General features: G+C 39.5%; 3 protein-coding genes across 3 annotated transcripts in view; all 3 read right to left on the bottom strand.

Moving 5' to 3' along the window:
- The window catches only part of LOC126564894 (immunoglobulin-binding protein 1), a 526,173-nt gene that overhangs the window by 86,733 nt on the left and 419,308 nt on the right, over nucleotides 1–20,132 (bottom strand). The gene's annotated exons all lie outside the window — the stretch shown is intronic.
- Nucleotides 1–20,132, bottom strand: part of LOC126564438 (leupaxin) — a 132,758-nt gene that overhangs the window by 67,821 nt on the left and 44,805 nt on the right. The window lies entirely within an intron of this gene.
- Nucleotides 222–11,103, bottom strand: LOC126565318 (CD63 antigen-like). The gene is made up of 5 exons (XM_050222485.1): nucleotides 11,031–11,103; nucleotides 2,090–2,162; nucleotides 1,867–1,982; nucleotides 1,397–1,783; nucleotides 222–319 (listed from the first exon to the last, which is right to left on the bottom strand). Exons 1-5 carry the CDS (start codon nucleotides 11,091–11,093, stop codon nucleotides 254–256), a joined length of 705 nt encoding a protein of 234 aa, XP_050078442.1. The 5' UTR covers nucleotides 11,094–11,103; the 3' UTR covers nucleotides 222–253.

A 20,132-nucleotide genomic window follows, 5' to 3' on the forward strand; every position in this document is an offset into this window, starting at 1 on the left:
TTGTGCCTCTTCGGACATACTAGCAGAGTACGCGGGTTTTTTTTTTTTGTATCTATTTTGATTTCGGTTTCACGCAGCGATAGATATCCAGGTTCCCATCGCCCAAATGATGATGAAGCTTTTAGATGATGATGCACTGTCGATAACTGTTTCATCATGCTTCCGTTTATCCTTGAGGACAGCAAAAGGGGTCAGGTGGGAGAGTGATTGGTGTGTGATTGCGGGGATCGATTCCAAAATACTTTTCACCAATTTAGACAGTCTCGTACTGACGGCGGAACGATCCATACAGACAGCAGGCCAACAGCACAGCAATCAGCTGAATTGAAGAAAAAAAGCAAAACAAATAATTAAACAATTGAATTAAATTGGGGTAACCCCATGCATTTGTTATAGTAACATACAGCTGCAAGGTTTTTGAAGCTCTAAGGTCAATAGAATTCAAAACCAACGGTCGAGAATCTACACGGTTTTTCATAGCCTTCAGAATTCGTTGCAAATTATTTTTACAATTTCCTAAGTAGCAGCCGAATTTTAATGGTTTCACATTTTTTTAAAATTGGTTCCAATAATTTTTTTTACAGTCGGTTTTTATTGTTTTTCTACGATTATGAGAAATATTCTGTAATTTTATGGCACAAAGTTATTCAGAAATGCTTTAAAATACGTGGCAAAGCATCCAGAAAGACTTGTTGAAGACACAATTGAAACCGTCATAAAAACTCGAAGTGAAAGCAATAATACAAGCAAAATGCTAAAAATTGCTAGGATGTTTTGCAAGATTTTTTCTCCATAATTGGAAAGTTTTAGGGCAAAGTTGGGTGGCAAAGTCCGTCTACCTGTATGGAGGACTGTCTACCCAACTATGGAATTATTCAAACCAAGGTAGCCATTAATGCGGGACCGAGATTGTAGACCGAATGAAGAAGAAGTATTAAAAGAATTTACCAAAAAAAAAAAAAAAAACATTCCATCCATTGAGAATGTTTAGTATTCAAACACAACTTGCCAACATGGGTTTGTTTAGATTGTTAGAACCGCATGTAGATTCTCGCTTCGGTCACCGTTCGTAAAAAACTTTCAGTGTAAGCTTGTTCATCGCTCGTTTCACATTTGTATATATGCTCTTCACGTAGCTGATCCCAGTTCTACGATAAGAAAAGTTTTAAATTCAATAATACTGTACGGTTCATCATTTAATTTCCTTTGATTTTAAGATTATCGAATGAAGTTTGTAAGCCACTTTTGGGTGAAAAGTTGTTCGTAAGCTAAAGAGGACGCTTTTTGAAGTAGGCTAGGCTGAGCCTAGCTGCAAAATCCTTCAACCATTTGCTTTAAAGCAATTTTCTACCATTTTTCTGTCATAATTAAACTCAAACTTTTTCCCTTCGCTTACCTGCACAATGGCCAAACCGATTCCGATGCCCGCGAGTATGAGCGACTTCGAGCCGAGATAGCTCGAAAGCTTCGAGAAGCAACCTTCCGTTGAGGCGTACTCACGGGTGCACTTGTTTACACCGACCGGCATCCGGTGGCAGCAGGCCCGCGGTACCGTGTCATTCTTATAGATCGGTTCCCAGTCCTCCGGTCCCTTGATGCCGCAGCATACCATCTCCGACTGTACGAGATTCCACGCTTCCTGTGCGCCCTTGTCGGTGGCGTAGCTATCGAGTGTCTTGTTGAAGCCCTTCTCCAGTATGCCGCTCAGCTCTTCGTGCTTGTAGTACCCGGCAATACCGATACCGATTTCGGCCAGGAACACCAAGGCCAAAAAGATCGAAAACTGAAAACGAACCGAGAAATAAACATCGTGAAGTACAACTATGACATAATATATCCATCCGAATGCCTTCAGCCTCGCCTTACCGTGATAATCATGCAAGGGCTTTCCTTGGCCGCACCGCAACATCCGAAACATGCCACAACGAAGATGATGGACCCGATAACGATAAGTACGATCGGAGCGGTCCAGAAATTATCGCCTAAAAATAGAACAATGGAGATGTAGTCGCGGCAGGACGAAACAAATCATTGCCGCAAGGACAAATGCCGCGCCATAAAGCGAAAAACAACGATTGCAAATATTTACCGACAAAGTTCGAGTAATGGTAATAATTCGATTGAATGATGGCTCCCGTAACAATCACGACCAGGCCGGTGATCTGCGAAAGAAATCGTTAAAAAAAGACCAAATGCTATAAGTAAGGGTCAGAAACCTGGAAAGGGATGAGTACATAAAACGGGGGCGGAGCAAAATCAATCAACTTGATGAGCGTATGAAGCCGAACAAACATCATCGGCCAAAGACAGAGACCGTGAAATTAATTGCAAATCGATAAGTGATAGCTGATGGGCCACTCCTTCAACGCAAATTACTTTGTACTCTACAGCTCCGTATTCTTTGGAGCATCAACAAATCAATCTGGAAGGATATGAGCAGACGAGTATTGTTTGCACATGAGATTAAGTACGTTGCAAGGATCACAACCATTTAGGAAAAAGGAATACAACAATTAAAAAAATAAAGGTTGCTCTTAAACATATCACATGTTTGGCGGACATTGATAACAAACTGAAGCATTAAATCATAATTACGGAAAGTACAAACCTCTCACAATGGAGTTAAATTGAAACTCAAGAGGCCCACCAACAACCATGTTTACCGTACGCCGTCCTTCGTACAACTCTAATAAAACATGTGCTCGTGCTGTTGCTGGTTCTCCTTTTCGCTATGTAAATCTTCCGCCAAAATATCATAAATTTCCATTTACACCTTTTTTACCCCGGATCCGTGCACCACCTACGGCAACAGTGTATTTTATTAAAGCATTCCCGAAACGGCACTTTTTTAAGCACCATAAAAACGGCAGCGAACATCACTCTTTTGCTCATGTTTGGTCTGAAGGCCCAAAATAACGATATTCTAAGCCTGAAAAAGGAGACGGGTGTTAAGGTACACCCTACAGGTGTACCGAAAGGGGAAGTACACAAAGGACTTGTAACTTTAAGGTTATCTTTATGCGTCTTCCGAGACATGCATTAATCAAAATCAAAATACACCCACTCGTCATCAACTCATGTTTTCTGGCGAATGTAGCTAGAAGCTAAAAGTTAAGGGTTTTAGTTTATCAGGACAGAATCAGGACAGTAGAAGCGGATACAATGATTTTTTGGGCATTCTGTACAGTATGTTATAATTTTGTGGACAAAATGTTTAAATAAAACCATCCATTTTTCTTTATGCACACAAATCCTTTCAAGTCGGCGGTGAAACGCGACAGCGGTGGCAATCTTAACACAGCGGGACCGGGGTTCAAGAATCATACGAATCCGTTCCTCCGTTCTGGTAGCAACAATTCATAGTAGGTCATTTGATGGCCGGCGTGACCTAGTAGATCGTTAAGCCAAGAAGACGAAGATGGCTACAAATTCCTTGTAGCATGAGAAGAATAGTACCATATCCCATCATCTTTGTCCGAGGGTAATATCGGCCTTACAGACAAAATAAACTGATAGTGCGTCTAGCGTGACCATCGAAGTCTTTTTTAAATTGCAGCAGCAGTAGAGTGTTTGCTCCGCAAATCTACCAGTCACAATTTATATTACGGACGTTTATTAATAGCAGCGATTCCTCCGGATCAGTGCTCTATCATTACAGAAAGCCCTGAGTCTTACTGGAGCACTGAGATCTTCAATCGTTGTTAAGAGTCTAAACTTACTCAAAGACTCAAAGAAACTTCTTCAGAGGCAAAGGACATTACGTAAGGCGCATTTGACAACTGTCCATATTTGACCAAAAACTTCCTATGCTACTTCCCACTGTGTGGAGTAGCTGCACTGGTACCGTTGTATACATCGACAGATATACCGATACCCTTATACAAGGTATTAAGGCTAGTAGAGATCTGAGACTAATGAGGCTCATCTTTCGCTTTTTCAAAGACATTAACAGACTCCTTGCTCTGTTTTACTTTGTGTTGCCTTTGTCAATAAGTACTATTTTTCAAGCCACAAGTAACACATAGAATCCTCAGGGTCTCAGCAGCTACGACTCAATAAGGGAAACAAACAAATTTGTAACACCATTATGCACTCCAACAAAGTGGAACTCCCAACAAACCGCAACAGAAAGCTCCAACAAAGATAAACTACAGAACAATACCTGGAATAGTTCTCAGCGTTAACTCCGGCAACAACCAACAACACTAACAAATTCCTACGAAGCATGCTCCAGAGATCAGGGAAAAAAACATGGAGCAAACTAATGTCTTGCAAACTCGTTAACGATACAGCATATTGAGAGGTTGTCATGAAATGTAAATAAAAATAAAAGAAACGTGTTACTTTAGTTTGCTTTGCTTATGGTAAGTTGATTTCCTTATCCGATTGTGAATAGAGTTTCACTACATGCTAATGAATCTGTTTTTTTTGTTTATGAAACTTCCAACATTTCAACGCATACCTTGTGTTACCTTTTATACGTTAGGGATAATTAGAAGCCTGCAGCATAATCTCCATTATAATGTTACTTATCACTTTCAGCCTCAGAAAAGAACCCCTTCTCCTTCTTCATAACTAAGAGGAGTAAGTAAAGCTAAGACGGCACATTAAGGTTAAGTACTTCCAATCCGGAAAGACTACAAGACGCTAAGGTGCATGTTTTATGGGCTGGAACAATCGACTGTATCACATGCGACTGCATCGGATGCAAAACTATCACCCGCTGCACACCACATTAAGCATCCAGAGCTCGTTCTCTCCCGATGCTTTTGGTACTGATTTTATCGGGTAGCCTTCCGGATTAAATCATTGTACTCCAGCAGTAAGTGAGCAAGTACCGTTGTACGGTGTGCCAGTATAACAATCCCTTGCACAGGGAAGGATTAAAATGTGGCCAATGGTAAAGTGAATGTTTTAGCGCGCGAAGTTCACAATGTGTCACATCGTTGGTTCAGGTGTCCCGTTACTGTTGCTGGCTCCACTTCCTTGGAGGAGCTCAGGAGCCACGTAAACCATCGTACACACCTAACCTCAACGACTTTTCAAACGATGTGACGCAGTGTAACGTTCCATAATGCATGAGATACAAAAAAAAGGACTAGCCCAGCACCTGCTGCACACGTTTATCAGGACCTGGAACGGTAGCAAGACCTTTCCCGTACTTTAATGGAAAATACATTTTGTTTTCCTACAACAATCTGTCACCCGGCGGGTCAGACGAAGCACGACCGCTCGAGCTACCAGCTAAGGTGGAAACGAAACATATTACATGAAGCCATTACAGGGCGAGAACGTCTCGGGAGAACAAACCACCAACCATGCCGACTGCTTGGTGGTGGTAGGAAAAACTAATTTACCCACCACAATTAATCAATACTTTATAATGAGAAAATGATCAGCTGTCTACTCGTTGGATGGATACATCAGCAGCGGGTCAGAAATCGGTACCCCGCAGGGTTTTGTGAGGAGATTTGTTAAAGCCTTATCATGAGCCAATACTAGACGGCCAATGCCAATGGACATGGTTGACAAAGCAGTGATAGCAGGGATTTTTGCTCGTTCAAGATCAAGTAAAATGACTTCGAATGGAAAACAATGCTCCTAATCTGTTAAAGCATTGCAAAAGTAGACAATATTATCTTTCCAATAAAGTTAAAAAACAGTAGATCAATGTATCCAAAGTTTCAACATCAACATTATCTGCTGCTCACTTGCCGTTTGTACAGCGCACTGAACCGCTACTGTACGTGTGTCCAAAGGAACAGCGCAGTTGATGAAGCTATTGGACGGAATCTGTCAACACGAAACAGGCAGCAGCGGTAGATAACGATCCCCTATTGTGACGAAAGCAGACGATGTCTATCTTTTGGGGGTGAAAAATGTGATAAGTTGTACAAGTTTTGTACAAGATCGAAACGTAGATAATGTCAAACTGACAATACGCGTCGTCAGTGTGTTTAAATTTACTGATGTCTTTTGCAACAGTACTGATTCGAACTTGTTCGTGCTGTACGATTGCATTCAAAGGCAGGAACCGACAGTTGAATGTTCTAGAGTACAACACAGTGCATTCACTTTGACGAACTTTAATTTTCATTTATAGGCGTAACCTACAAGATCGTTAAGCCAAGAAGAACTACATACAAAAATGACAATTCTGTTTGTGTTCGGTCGCATTTTCTACAGATATTTTACTGAAGCGCCTCAAGCACGCTCATTTTGGGTGATTGACACAAGAATGGATTCCCCTTAGACACGGATGGCGAGCTTCGTTTCACAATGTCCTTGTTGTCCAGGATATTTTTCCAGGGCAAGGGGCTCCTCCAAACCCACCAAACAAGCTCCTGCACGTTCAACAAATTCAATGTGATAGTGGCTTCCAATTTGTACTCCGTTTAGGACCTCCGAGGGCTAATTTCACCTTGTATGACGATTTCCAAATGTGAAAATCACCCGTTTTGCTGCATTTAAAGCTTAGTACAACAATATACTGTATTTATCCTGTCTGTTAGTTGTTCTCGTGAGTCCTTCCTGAAGCGTTGTGCTCTGTGCTATATAAACTGTGGTCTGTGTGGATGAGTGTTTCTGACCGATGGAGTTCGCGTTAGACGAATGTATGCAAATTTGGTCCATTCGAAATCAAAGTTATTTAATTCTAGTGTTGAACAGTCCTTAGCAATCAAATAGTGAGTACCAAGCAAGTAAGCGATAAACCTTGCTCAAGAGCAGTTGAAAAGGGTCACTAATTGAAGAGGTCACTAATTGCTAATGCAGTAAACTGACGATCGTTTAAACCATTATTTCAAACCACTTTCAAACACTTCTCATACACCCGGGCTTTCATATTAATTGTTCTTCTCACTTGAGCTCATCATTCCTTCTCATAACCATCCATTCAGTACTAATCACGGTCATGTGTCTGCAATGCTGCTGTTCGCTCCTGTTCCTACCCACACCAGGCTAACGATAATGGTCAATTAGCTTCAGAGAGTCAATCTGACTACCAATCTTCATCCGACGACTACACGTCACAAACCTCGTCACAAGCAGGTAATAGTTGCATTTCTTTGTCCACCTAACAAGGGTTCAGCGCTAACTTCGAGTACCAGTGCATTAGCATATCATCGCTGCAGCTTCACACTGCGCAAATAGATTGACTGATTTGAGTAATCTAATTTTGCACTTGTCACACAAGCGCCCCGACAGCCGATATCCATTGGCACATGGGGAAGACCGGGTTAGTGCATTTGCATACGAATGTATGTTCCCGGCCGGCCCCTTTTTTATTTTTTTTTATAACATTGACCATTCCCTGCAGCTGCATCGCACCACAGCAGAGTAAAGGGGTGTGGGTTTAGATGAGACCGGAGATTTGAAACAAGTTCGATCTAGTTTCGGTGTGGGAAGGGGTGTCGCTTCATGCCATAATTTAATGTTACACGAGTTCCAACACGAACAAATATGTGAGGGCATGCTGTACATATTTTATGATAGCTTGTTCATTCATTTTTTTTTGCCACTACTACACTTTTGATTTTGAAGCAAAACTGTATGAACACGTCAATCTGGTTCGTATGAAAATAAATTCAATTACCACACAGTGCTCTTTTGATGGCACGTGGCGAACCGATTCATGTTAAGTTATTTTAAAGAATGTTTTATGTGTTACACAGATCATTTGAAACCTTAAATACTGATGTATCTCATGCAACAACATCCTCCATTTGACCGATGCCATAAAAAAATGCTTTTTCTCTCCTTCTGAGTGTGTTGTTTTACAATCTATCCTTGATCTTTTTGTGTCTGTGGTGTAATCAAAACAGTCTATCCTGTTGTCCTATATTAAATGTCATTACGTTTGATATTTTCCGCACCCTAATTGTTCATCTTTATTCCCTTGACCAGATTCTAGTTAAGCGTGTTTCGGTAATTAGAGACTTGGGGATTTGGCTGGGCTCACCACATATTGACTCCATAGGCAGCAAGTCTTGAAGGATTCTTGGTGTACTGTATGGTAGAGTCGATACTGGAATATTGCTCGGTGATTTGATCCCCGTTGGTGCAGGGGTTCTTCACAAGTTTTGTCTTCCGAAAAATTATTGGTGATCGATCCTCTGACCTGTCCTTTTACACGGACAGATGCCGGCTGCTTGGCCCTGTGTCTCTTGAAGATCGTCGTTCTATTTCTCAATCCTGATTTGTTGCCGCACTTATCCTGGACTGCACCAATGCCCCAGCTTTATTCATGAACATCCCACTACATGTTCTCTCACTCCCAATCTTTATAACAATTCGCCGCACAGCGATGAGCCGTAAATATTCCCTCCTTATGGCCACCAAAATTTTTAATTCCTCGTTCCACCATTTTAATTTTTACACATCCTTTTCGATCCATTTTGATGTCCAATTCCCTTTCTTCAAACCTAACATTTTAATTTAATAAGTAAAAGGTTGATTCAATTGTGCAAAAACAAACAAAAAACATTGTCACAAAAGTAAGATCTGCTTGTAAAATTATTGCTGATCGCTCTATATTCGCACCCGATAGAACCCCACTTCATAAATTCTCCGGGTGTAATTGTACACGAAATTTAACCCTGTCTGTCAGATAACGGATAGGATGTCAGCTAATGGAACACGTGAATCCACCGCACAACGCACACACACACACGGTACACATTTCCGCTGTATGGTTTGTGTGTGTGTATTAACATTTTAATTAAATTACTTACACCCATACTTCCGACATTTTCAACCTATCTCATACATGTCCACAGGTTATTGGACGGAGGAAACTGTTCCCTCTGGGTGGGAGGGTTTATTCGCTTAACGTTCCCGCGCGATTGAGAGATAAGGGTGCGAGGTAAGATGAAGTGTGTGGCGACGAACAGTAGGAGAAGCAGTCGTACGTGGCCCCGAAAGATGGAAATTATTACTGAGTAATGCAAATTTTGCACAGCCATATATCAAAAACTCATGAACATGCATGAAAGAACATCCATCGGTAAACGTTTACACAAATGTTTTCGCCCCCAAAAAACATATGATTTAAGGCGGGATCTGTGCCGGTCTGCTGTGTGACCTTTCCGAGAAATTAAGCGTGGTTGATACAACACACAGAAGCGAGCGGTATCGGATGAATTATGATTAATACATAGCATGGCAAACAATTTAAATTAATAGACCACCAACGGTTTAACTTGCAGGATAATTCCTACATTACTATGGAAAAAAGATCCTTTTTCATCGTAACTCCATTATAAACAGCGTATTCATGTAGCAAGCATAACTTTATTGTATGTTCAACAACCGAAAAGCTGTTTACAAAATATCTTTCCCAGCCTCAACCAGTCGAATCGAATCGAAAAAAACAAATTTTCCAATCAACAAAAATTGACAGAACGATCTACAATGATTCAATGCGGCCACATAGTAAGGTTCGACCTATATTGAAACATTTTTCCCCTATTACTGTCGGAACGAAAAACAGAAATCTTCAGTCGGTACGGCGCTGTCCCACGGCCTTATCGATCGATCCTTCTCTCCCACTAGGTTGCTCCATGGTCAATTTCATTTAAGCACCGGCTATTACAGGCAGCCTTCGGAAGCTAATAGTCGCCCAGGAAAGTCAACACCATATTCTTCCGGCAAAATGGTGGATAATTTCCTACTTTACAATTCCGTTTTATCCCTCCGATCCCTCGGCTCTAGAGTCGGCTCTTTCGCCATGGCCGTTTTCGAAATGGAATTTAAGATTAAGAAAATCGTTTCACGGATACGTTCGCCACTTTGCACCATATATTTTCGAAAGGTAGTAAGGTTTGCTTGTTTCCGATTTTGTTTTCCATTTTGGGAGGAGTAGAACTACCGAACATCAAAAAGATATTTCGGAAGTTTGTTCCAATCGACTGGTTTAAGTTCGGATTTTTGGTTTTGTTAAACAAAACATTACATGAAGAGTACCTTTTTCCGCGAAGGTCAAGGCTTAAGCATCAAGAGAAAAAAGAACGGATCAATTTTAAACAATGTTGGGTGAGCTTTAATCAATGTGAACGGACAGGAATAAACTCCGTAGGGATTGTTGAGTTGTTGAACAAACAAACGATAAAACCGTACATAGAATCACAAAGTCAATAAGTAATTTGAAACCATTACAGATAATTGAGTTAAATTAAATCATCAATACCGACATAAAATTGAGCGATATTCAGTTAGCTAACCCTATCCCAGGAGAGGATTCTAGCAGACTAGACGAGAGATACATTTCATTCATTTTATTAAACTAATTCGAAAGCTATGAAAATCTCCAACGAATACATTGTAAACAGCACCCCGATACTGTATACGATTGCAAGCGTTTTGACGAACGGTTATTGCCCAAAACTTTGCTTCCTGCTCGATGCTACAACATAGGACCGCCCGTTTCGAGTCACCAATATTGTGCCCGATTCGGTTGCACTTCTCATTTACCTTCCATTAGAGTAATTGATTTTAATCATATCCCTGGTTATGTGGTCGCAGCTTCGTGATGACATTGGGATGTACGTACATACACACCCGAGGCATGCACGTATGGACTCTTCTTCGCTCGATCAAGTACAGTGTTGGTTGCTGCTCTGTCGCGTATTTTAATGACTCTTCGCCCAAGAGTCCCCCCCCGAGGTTCCGATGCCCCGAGGTTCGATATAGGCAACCAACGATACGCCGAATACACTGCACAAAACTCGCTAAGCTGATAGAACCATATAACTTTGATAGCGCAAAAGTTATCGTAGCTTCGATGGTACAACGCAGGCAAACGGACCCGCTTTTCAAGAATCATTTTATTCCCGACCGCAACAACATCGTTTGGTGGTTTTCGGAAAGTTTCCTCCCGCCTATTCTTGGGCTCACGTTCAAATCGAATCAGTATTAATTTACTTCGCTCTTCAAATCATTACTGGAGCAATTGGGAGGGCGAAAGACGCCTATCGCTTGGTACCGGTACGACTACGACGACTGCATATTTTATGTGCAAAAGGAAAACTTACCGCAAACAGGAAATTGAAGAAAAACACTAAATAGCGCACGCACGATATTCCTAACGAAGGCATGTTGTGGCTCGTTTTCGTGCAGGCTCAATTTAGCTGTAACAAAATGAAGCAGAGAAAAAAGGTTTAAGTTTCACAACGGATTCATAATATACGCAAAGCAGTAAGTGAATATTTTAGAAATTATTTTTTTTCACAAACTTAAGTAACTACTATGACTGATAGGAACTGTACCGTGCCTGTGCTTTCGATAACAAAAGGAACGTGGCACACCACGCATAACCAACAGAGTTCGCTGGACTTTTGCAACCATGCCAGGAGAGATATTGGCCTGGAGAAAGTTTTCACTCGAGTTATAGCATGAATATATTTACCATTAGTAAGTCCTCCTGAGTAGAATAGAATTGGAAAAGTTTCAATTTTATACGAGGAAATATACCCGAGCCAGTGCTGTCAGTAACAATCTATTAGGACATTTCCACCGGTTCACTAACTCAAACAACCATTAACAATAAATTCAAAAGCATTTTACTTAAACAGTAAGTAAAATAAATACTATCACTGCGCTGTTCCGGTTCTAACACAACCTTATTTTTCCATCAGAAAACATACAAAAACCGTGCTCCAAATGGACGACCGTTTAAAGTCGGATGCGTTGAGAAACGTTACACTGCCACCGATGGAAGTACTCCCTTTATTTGGAAGCATAATTTGCACTTAAAATACTTCCAGGTATTGCATTTCAACAAGCCTTTTAATCATCATCCTGTGTGGGACAGGAAAATGATCGCTTTTTTGCCCCATCAGAATATTGCTACACTCTACTACATGCTGAAAAAGATGTTCTTTTTCCAACGAATCGCGAATGGAAGGATAAAGAGGATTAGGTACAATCGAAAGGTTTCATTCTGTATGGTATTTTCTCGTTACTTTTGTTAATTAAACTAATCTTCCTCGTGCTGCAAGTGTCAGGCGTTTGTTAAACAGTTCGTTAGTTAGGTGTTAGGCATTCAGAAAACACTCGTTAAACTGCATCCATGAAAATTTTCATAAACCAACACAGTTGGGGATGCTTTTCCAATACCAATTAATTATAAAAACTTTATTATTATTATTTTATTATAAAATTTATCTGAACGCATTTATTACATCTAGAGACGTAAAAAGAATCCCAATTAAAAACCCGGCAGTAAAAACTATGTTTCAAATTAATTAATTTTACACTTATTACAGTTGTTGAAGAAAAAAGAAGCTTTATTGTGACGCACATGCAACAAGCACTTCCCGAGCTAAAAGGTTCAATTTCAAGATTGCCCTTTACAGATAATCTCCATAAATAACGAGTCCAAAAAGTTAAACATGTTTTTCGCAACTATCCGGAATGTTGGTCAAAGTGTTTTGATTGCCCTTCGAAACAATGCCTTTTTGCGTGTCCTTGTCCTTGTATTGAACCTGTTTACATTCTCTTACCGACGAGTAATAACAAAAAACAAAATGCCTAAAATGCCTTATAATATCTTTAGTGTTGTTGTTTTGGTTTGTTTTTTTTCCTTCGTTTAACTGTGGGTTCGGCTAGTCGCCATGTAATAAGGTACAGATTATATTTCTTATGCACAGATTTTGTTTTTTTTTTGCGATTGGTGGCTTTTATTTCCTTGTTTTTATTCACCAGCCAGAACTGTTTGCTTTTTTTTGTTTTCGGAATCAACGTAAAAAGGTAAACCCATAAGAAAAAAAAACTAACCAAACTGAAGTAACTTGCTTTCCTTTACCCACCGTTGGAGTTATTTTTTAACCCAAGCTTCGTGTTCCGCTCGTGCCCAAAGATGACTGTCGTGTGTCATTTTGCTTCACCACAACATACTTGCCTTCCACGATTGAGCCACGAAACGAAAGCCCTGCCCTGAATAAACAAACAAACACGATGAGAAGAATTTAATCTTCAGCAGTCTAGGCAAAGTAATTGAAAATGCCTCAAAAAAAAAAAAAACGATACCAAATTTTGTTTTCGTAAACGTGGCGTAAGGGATTCAAGGCAAAAAAAACGAAGTCAGGTTCTTTTTTCGTTTTCTATGCGGGACCGTCCTTATAAGAAATGCTATCTAGAGCGGCAGTCGAATAAACTTTCCATTCTTTCCTGGCACACTAGCTTCTCTTCCTCAATTAAGGTTGAAACACCAGCGTGATGTTGTGATGCTGGAAGTTGAATAAATTCATAAGCTTTAGTCGGTAAGGAAGACGAACTTGGACGTTTATGGACTTTGTTGATACGTTTGTGTTCCGGAATAACAGCCAAAGTAGGCAAACAAACACACACACAATATTGATTAATCGCACGGTGCGAAAACACATGAACGCACAGAATGTGGCAAACATCTTTCATCTGGACCACCATGAACCACGGCTTTAAGATGGACTAATTTGCTATACTATACCAAGAACTTGTAGAAGTGTTGTGAATTCCAATAGCTCGGATTTGCTTGCTTTCATCGGCAATTTTGCAACGAATGCGTGTTCGATCGGATCGCTTGCTGCCGCTATACGTGCGCTTGTGATTGAACCGACGGATCCAATTATTTCTAGCTTCCCATTGTTTTCAGTCTGGTTGCGTAAGTATAAGAAAATACGGAAACCTTTCCTCTTCGTAACAATGCAATCGTAGGTAAGTCCTGCGTAAATTGATTTTATATTACTTTTTAATCAATTAAAACATTCCTGGAATGAGTAAACCCTAGGATTTGTGAACAACCATGCGCCTCCATTATTTCAGTCTGGCTAGCAAAAATAACTTCTATGAAAGAAAAACGAAAAACAATCTTTAAAACATTAACAGTCTAGTCGCAGATAAATCCAGGACAAAATGAGAGGAAAAATGTTCTTATCTTTTTGTTAAATAAAACTATGAAAAAATATTTTATTTGTCACTCCGAAACAACATACCATTCGACGAAGAGCAGCAATATTGGGTATTTTGAAAATAAAATAAAAATCTTCAAAAATAAATAGTTGCTTTCAGAGAATTACTGGCGATTGAATCGTTATGATCGATTTAAATTTCCAATGATTCCATACACCAAATTGTGCAAAACTTTATTAAATATCCTTCAAAGAATTTTCAAATCTCCAGAATTTCCTGCTATGTACAAGCGCATTTAATACTTGGAATGGAAATAGTTTTACGAACAAAATTCACATCAACTGCAAAGTATGGATTAAAGTAAGAAAATAATATTCGCTCTTGATTCTTTGAAGCTTGATTCTGGAGTAGTTTGCACTTTACACAATGCAAATTTTACACAATTTTATATAAAACTGGCTAGAGGGCTTCTAGAGGGAGTCGCTAAACATGGAGCCTTGGACACGCAAATGTACTAAAAATGGGAAATTTAGGTGTCCCACGAATCAAACCACGCTTTTCTCTATTTGGCTAACGTATCATTCGATCACTAAACGTTGTCTCATTCAAACGCTTCTTAATAACCATTCCCATAACATCAGTGCGCCGCTCGATGCCGACAAAAGAGTCAATCCAAGTAAACCCGGTAAATAATTCAAAACGAGTACTATACCTTATGAATATTCCATTAACCCCGATCGAACCTCAATTGCCTCGGTCTACCGGCATAGACATATGGCGCAATGGCTCTTTCTAAATCCTAACGAACGATCCAAACATCGTCCAGTCACGCAACACTCGACCATATCTGCCATACACATGACAGGAGCTTTGCACGACACACACACACTAACCAGACCCGGAACGAAAAACCAAATCAATCCGAATCGATCGGAAAAATCGTTTTCTAATTTAAATCTTTCCCAGAGGCCAGCAATCGAACTTCCATGGGGGTCCGTTTGATTTCACTGTCGCCGGTAAAGGGACGAATACACCGTTGTAGTGGGGCCATTGACAGTAACACGTACACATGTGTTGATGCTGGTGCCAACTAGCCGGACCGGTTCCTGTCGAAAATCCTCGTCTCCCTTTAGAAACACACGACCGGGGCTCGACTTCCGGTGGGATTTTCCGACCTTTGAGTGCCCTCATCGTGTGCGGAGAGAGAGAGAGGGAAAAAGCGCCCGACTGTACTGTGCTGAAACATCCCGTGCGTTCCCGGATATTGGTTGTACGAACGAATTCATCCTCTGCTTGAAAAACGAATGAACGGCATTCGATCATTGGGGTTTTTTAAATCTTGTTTTAAACCTTTTTTTACCTTGCTGTAAAATGTCGTTGGTATCTCAGGGGGATGAATTTTGAAGCAGACATAAAGGGGGATTGTGCAGGCAAAACTCACCAAACACACTTAAAACTTGGTTCAATCAAACAACACACGTTCTATCTGTCGCAAATCTGGGACTTCGTTTTGATCGTTAGCACAATAAGCAGACCATGCTGAACGGACGAGAAATTAGATGTTTGTCGATATTATGGTACTATCAATTTTGGAAACGGATAGTATTTCTCTTTGCAAGATAATAAATTGATGTCTTTGCGTTAAAATTGCAGGTAATAACTTAAGAATGTTGCTTCCAAGTACGCTAATTTTGATGACACACTATTTTTAAATAATTTTAATAATCTTTTGTAAACGAGTGCATCCTGTCTCTGTCAAATAATTCAAAACTTATTCAACAAATAGCTCTTTGAACATCAAAGAACCAGTAAAAAAAAGCTTCAAACGAGCTTTACTGATGTGAAAAATATAAAGTCATCTCATTACCGAAGATATCGTCAAACAGATATGATCTGCATCATCTGAACTGTGCTGAAAGCAGCTTAGAGCGTCGCAAACCATCCATCACGACAATCTGATAGACAAGGTAAACAAATGCACAAAAAAAAAAAACCCGAACGAGACGAAAACTCAAACAGCTAACAAAGTTTTATATCTTATGGCAAAACGAATTCCATCATTCCACCTCGACGACGCGGAATATCGCCCGCATGTGATTTGTCCAAATATTGATGTTTCAGCAATAACAGCACGCTGAAGAGGGAAAAGTGAAAACTCCACGTACAACATTTGCCCTGCAATAAAGGAAGAGTATGACTGCAAGCCACCCAGTGTGGTCAATGAAGCGTTATGCGTCAATCGATACATTCAATACTTCTATAACCATGCGCTGGCGGGGGGGTAGCGCAAAAGTGTAGCTTTTGCTGACTTAAAATGTGTCTCTTCTCTTCGCATGACAAACGATGTGTCTGCTAAGTATGGCACATGATTTGCAGAGCGAACTTTTTTTTTATCATTTCGATTTGTATTTTATAGCACTTTTCCAAATGGACAATAGCTTTTCAGTGTAATGATACTGGCGAAAATAAAATATATTTTTCATTTTGTGTTTTTTATTCTTTCTGTCGGCCTCATGTGCCTTTCGGACAGAAAAGATAATAAAGAAATGTGTCAAACCTTCACGCTTGATTTATCATGTGACGAGGTTATGTTTGTTTTTATGTTGTGCATGATTTATGAAATATCATTATCAAGCACTGCCAAATACGGTATGGAAAGCTGTCGTAAGTGTACTATCACTTCATCAAAACAACGATAAAAGTGTGACAAGTGGTCATTGTTTCTTGAATTCGGTTTTCACAGAAGGTGAATGTGATATAAAAACAATATTGCCACTATAAATAGAGTTGAATGTTGTACATGTTTGTTCTTGAAAATGTTTTTTTTTTCTGGATTGCATTCCATTTGTATCACGACCTCGGTCATCTTTCGTACCAAACGTTCTGTTATGCACGATGGCAACTACAAGATGAACAGAATAGGATCTGAAATTTCAAGCTTATCGCACTACTGGCGTAAAGCTAGAACTAATGAGAGGAAATACATACAACACTGTCGAATGTGTAGATTTGACTGCCCAATTGGCGCTATAATGTTGACGTAAATTCAACAGTTAAGTGTGTGATTGGAAAAATTGCAATGAAGGAATCTATATCATTGACATTTGATTAACTAATACAATTTAAATACCAATTTATGGTTATCGTACAATTTTCTACAATTTTTAAACATAATTTTTTTACTTAGAATGGACTTAAATTGTTTATTGATTGCAATGCAAAATCGAAATCGAATTTTGCGTGATTCTTCACAACATTCATTTTTAATATTATAACGAATCCGTTGGTAATTTTCTGTGTTTTGAGCAAGCTCATTAATATTAATTGCAATGAATGAATTGGAAATGAACTGCGTAAGCTCTTCTTTAAAAATTTAAAAATAACAGGCAACAAATTTTATCACTATTCTTAACATTTGCGTTAACATTTGGCGCAAAATTGTTATAAATATTGCAATAAAAATTAAATGATTAAAGTTGGTATATCACAAATAAAAGAAACTGTGTATCAACTAAACTGTTTGCATAAATCAGTCAATTTTAAAATTAACTTTAATACACACAGACAGCCTTTAAAGCAACGCAGTTCCTTTCTTTAAAATGGAAATACTACGTGATGCGCTCTAATTTAAACGGAAAGGTGCACAACTGTTACTCAACTTTGTTACGCTTTCGGATACAAAAACTCAACACAAATTTCTACGAAAACCCGCGACAAGGGAGCAAGGGGAAAAACAATCAATGTGTGGAAAATGGTAACCACAAAACCATCACCCGCCATAGCGTGTGATGGACAAGAACCACAGATTCAAGTTGGTCGTGCCTCGCCGGTTGATCAGAAGTGTTGAAGGAAGGTTAGTTCAATACGATGAGAAGCTTTTATCGAGATGATTAATGGTTGCTGCTGACACTTGTTGAACGGTGGTTAAAATCTGGGAAAGGTTCGGGAGTTATTTATTCGGTGCTTAATTGTACGAAATGTTTGCCTTCTTTTGACGGATTGATAACGGAAAAGCTTAATATTAGTTTTTGGTAAATAAATTCCTAAACTAGAGCATTACAGATGATTAAATTTTAGTTTAATATTTTAGTATGAGTATGAGTATGAGTATGAGTATGAGCTCATTATGTGTAGCAACTAGCAAAAATTCGCTATGAGGCACACAGTGATGCACAATAATTATCCTGTTCCGACTAACAACAGAACAAGCTGTTGTCACACATCGCTCGCAGACATAAAACAACGAAAGCGAAATTAATTAATACACGACAACACGTTTAATTTATGCTACAAAAACCGCTCGAAGAACATGCATGGGTTTATTTATGAAATGGAATGTATTAACAGGGAACCATTCTACGTTGTTCGCGGTCAGCATTTTGCAAATGACAGATCGTTGAAATTTCAATAACACTCTAGTGAGGAGTAATGCTATTGTAGATTTATTTTTTTATTATTAAGTATGACGGCACGTCGTCGTATTGTCAGTATTGTAAATGTTACAACAAAAAATGCTCATTAACAAAAAAAAACTTTTCACTGATTCAATATTCCAGCAGCATTGGCCCGATTCGAGTGGATGTCGACTGTATCCACCCATCGGCGTACAGCAACAATTGTCGGTTGCATTATAATTGCCTTTCAATCCACACTCTGGATAAGCGAAATCCCCGTAAAGTGATCGCTTTTGATGTATTACACATCGAGGCAGACGGAGCTCCATCATGTTGAAGCACCGAAGGTTTACAGCAGTTTCGGGCGGACACTTGTATCATCATTTCAAACCCTTAAGGGCTTTCGGCACTGCCCTTTCCACCACCGAAAACCCCAGTCAAGTAGTCAGGCATGATTTGTATACATCGAAATCGTTTCGACTGTCGGTCTGCCTGTTGGATCTCTTTTCCACGAAATCTGTCACAACCGACGGGAGGGATATATGGGCGGCGGGCAAAATGCTCGATACAATTTTCAGCTCCGTTTGTTCTTTGAGTGAGATTTTCTTGGCTATTAGAAGTGGATGACAAGCTGCGCCAAAGTGGAACGATTTTTCGAAACCCTGTTAAACGGTATGGAAGGAGAAAGGGAATAAAACGAATAAGACGATGGCTTCGTGCAGTTTAATCCCACAGACTAGCTTTCGATGTGGTTGGATGTCTCCTTTCGGGTGTAACGGTAAGGATGTAATAAATTTATTTATTTGATGTTTATATTTAGGAACGATCTTCATAGTTCGCTTGCTACAGAAAAAACACAGCACAAACATTACAAAAATGATAAAATGTAAGCTCTTTTTTCGTTGGTTATATAATTTCTAGCTCATTTTGCTTTGCTTTTTCCGCGAGGATTATAGAGATTACTGAGCTTAATCCGTCCGCATGTTTCTAGGTCAAATAATGTTTTTAATGGTATAAAGTGAAAACAATTAAGGCTTAATGAGTAGGAAATGGAAAAAGAGAGCAGCCATAATTTTAGAAGATTAACAGGTTGGCTGATAAGTCCCCGGTCTGACACATAGAATGCGCCGCTAGTATTAAATGCATATTATTTTTATATAGCACCAACCTTCAAATGATTCGTGTCAAAATTTTACGTCTGTATGTCAATTAGTTTGTGAGACAGAGCGTCTTTTGTTAAGCAACTTTTGGTTGCTTGACGAACGAAAAAAGAACGAAGAAGAAAAAAGTGTTGTTCCACCAAGACAACGCACCGTGCCACAAGTCATTGAGAACGATGGCAAAAATTCATGAATTGGGCTTCGAATTGCTTCCCCACCCACCGTATTCTCCAGATCTGGACCCAGCGACTTTTTCTTGTTCTCAGACCTCAAAAGGATGCTCGCAGGGAAAAAATTTGGCTGCAATGTAGAGGTGGTCGCCGAAACTGAGGCCTATTTTGAGGCAAAACCGAAGGAGTACTACCAAAATGGTATCAAAAATTGGAAGGTCGTTATAATCGTTGTATCGCTCTTGAAGGGAACTATGTTGAATAATAAAAACGAATTTTGACAAAAAAATGTGTTTTTCTTTGTTAGACCGGGGACTTATCAGCCAACCTGTTACTTATTCTACGCTAATCTTTTGACTGTACTCCTACTGTAGTCGCCTATCATTGCTTATTAAAAAATATAATAAAATGTACAACGCAAACCATTGTTGCGCTGTGCATCATTCGGACAAAAGTGCATTGAATTGCATCGTGAAAGCACGATACAATAATGTCCGTGAAAAATTAATTCCTCAATTTCC

Source organism: Anopheles maculipalpis, chromosome 3RL (genome assembly GCF_943734695.1).
Source record: "Anopheles maculipalpis chromosome 3RL, idAnoMacuDA_375_x, whole genome shotgun sequence".
Lineage (NCBI taxonomy): Eukaryota > Metazoa > Arthropoda > Insecta > Diptera > Culicidae > Anopheles > Anopheles maculipalpis.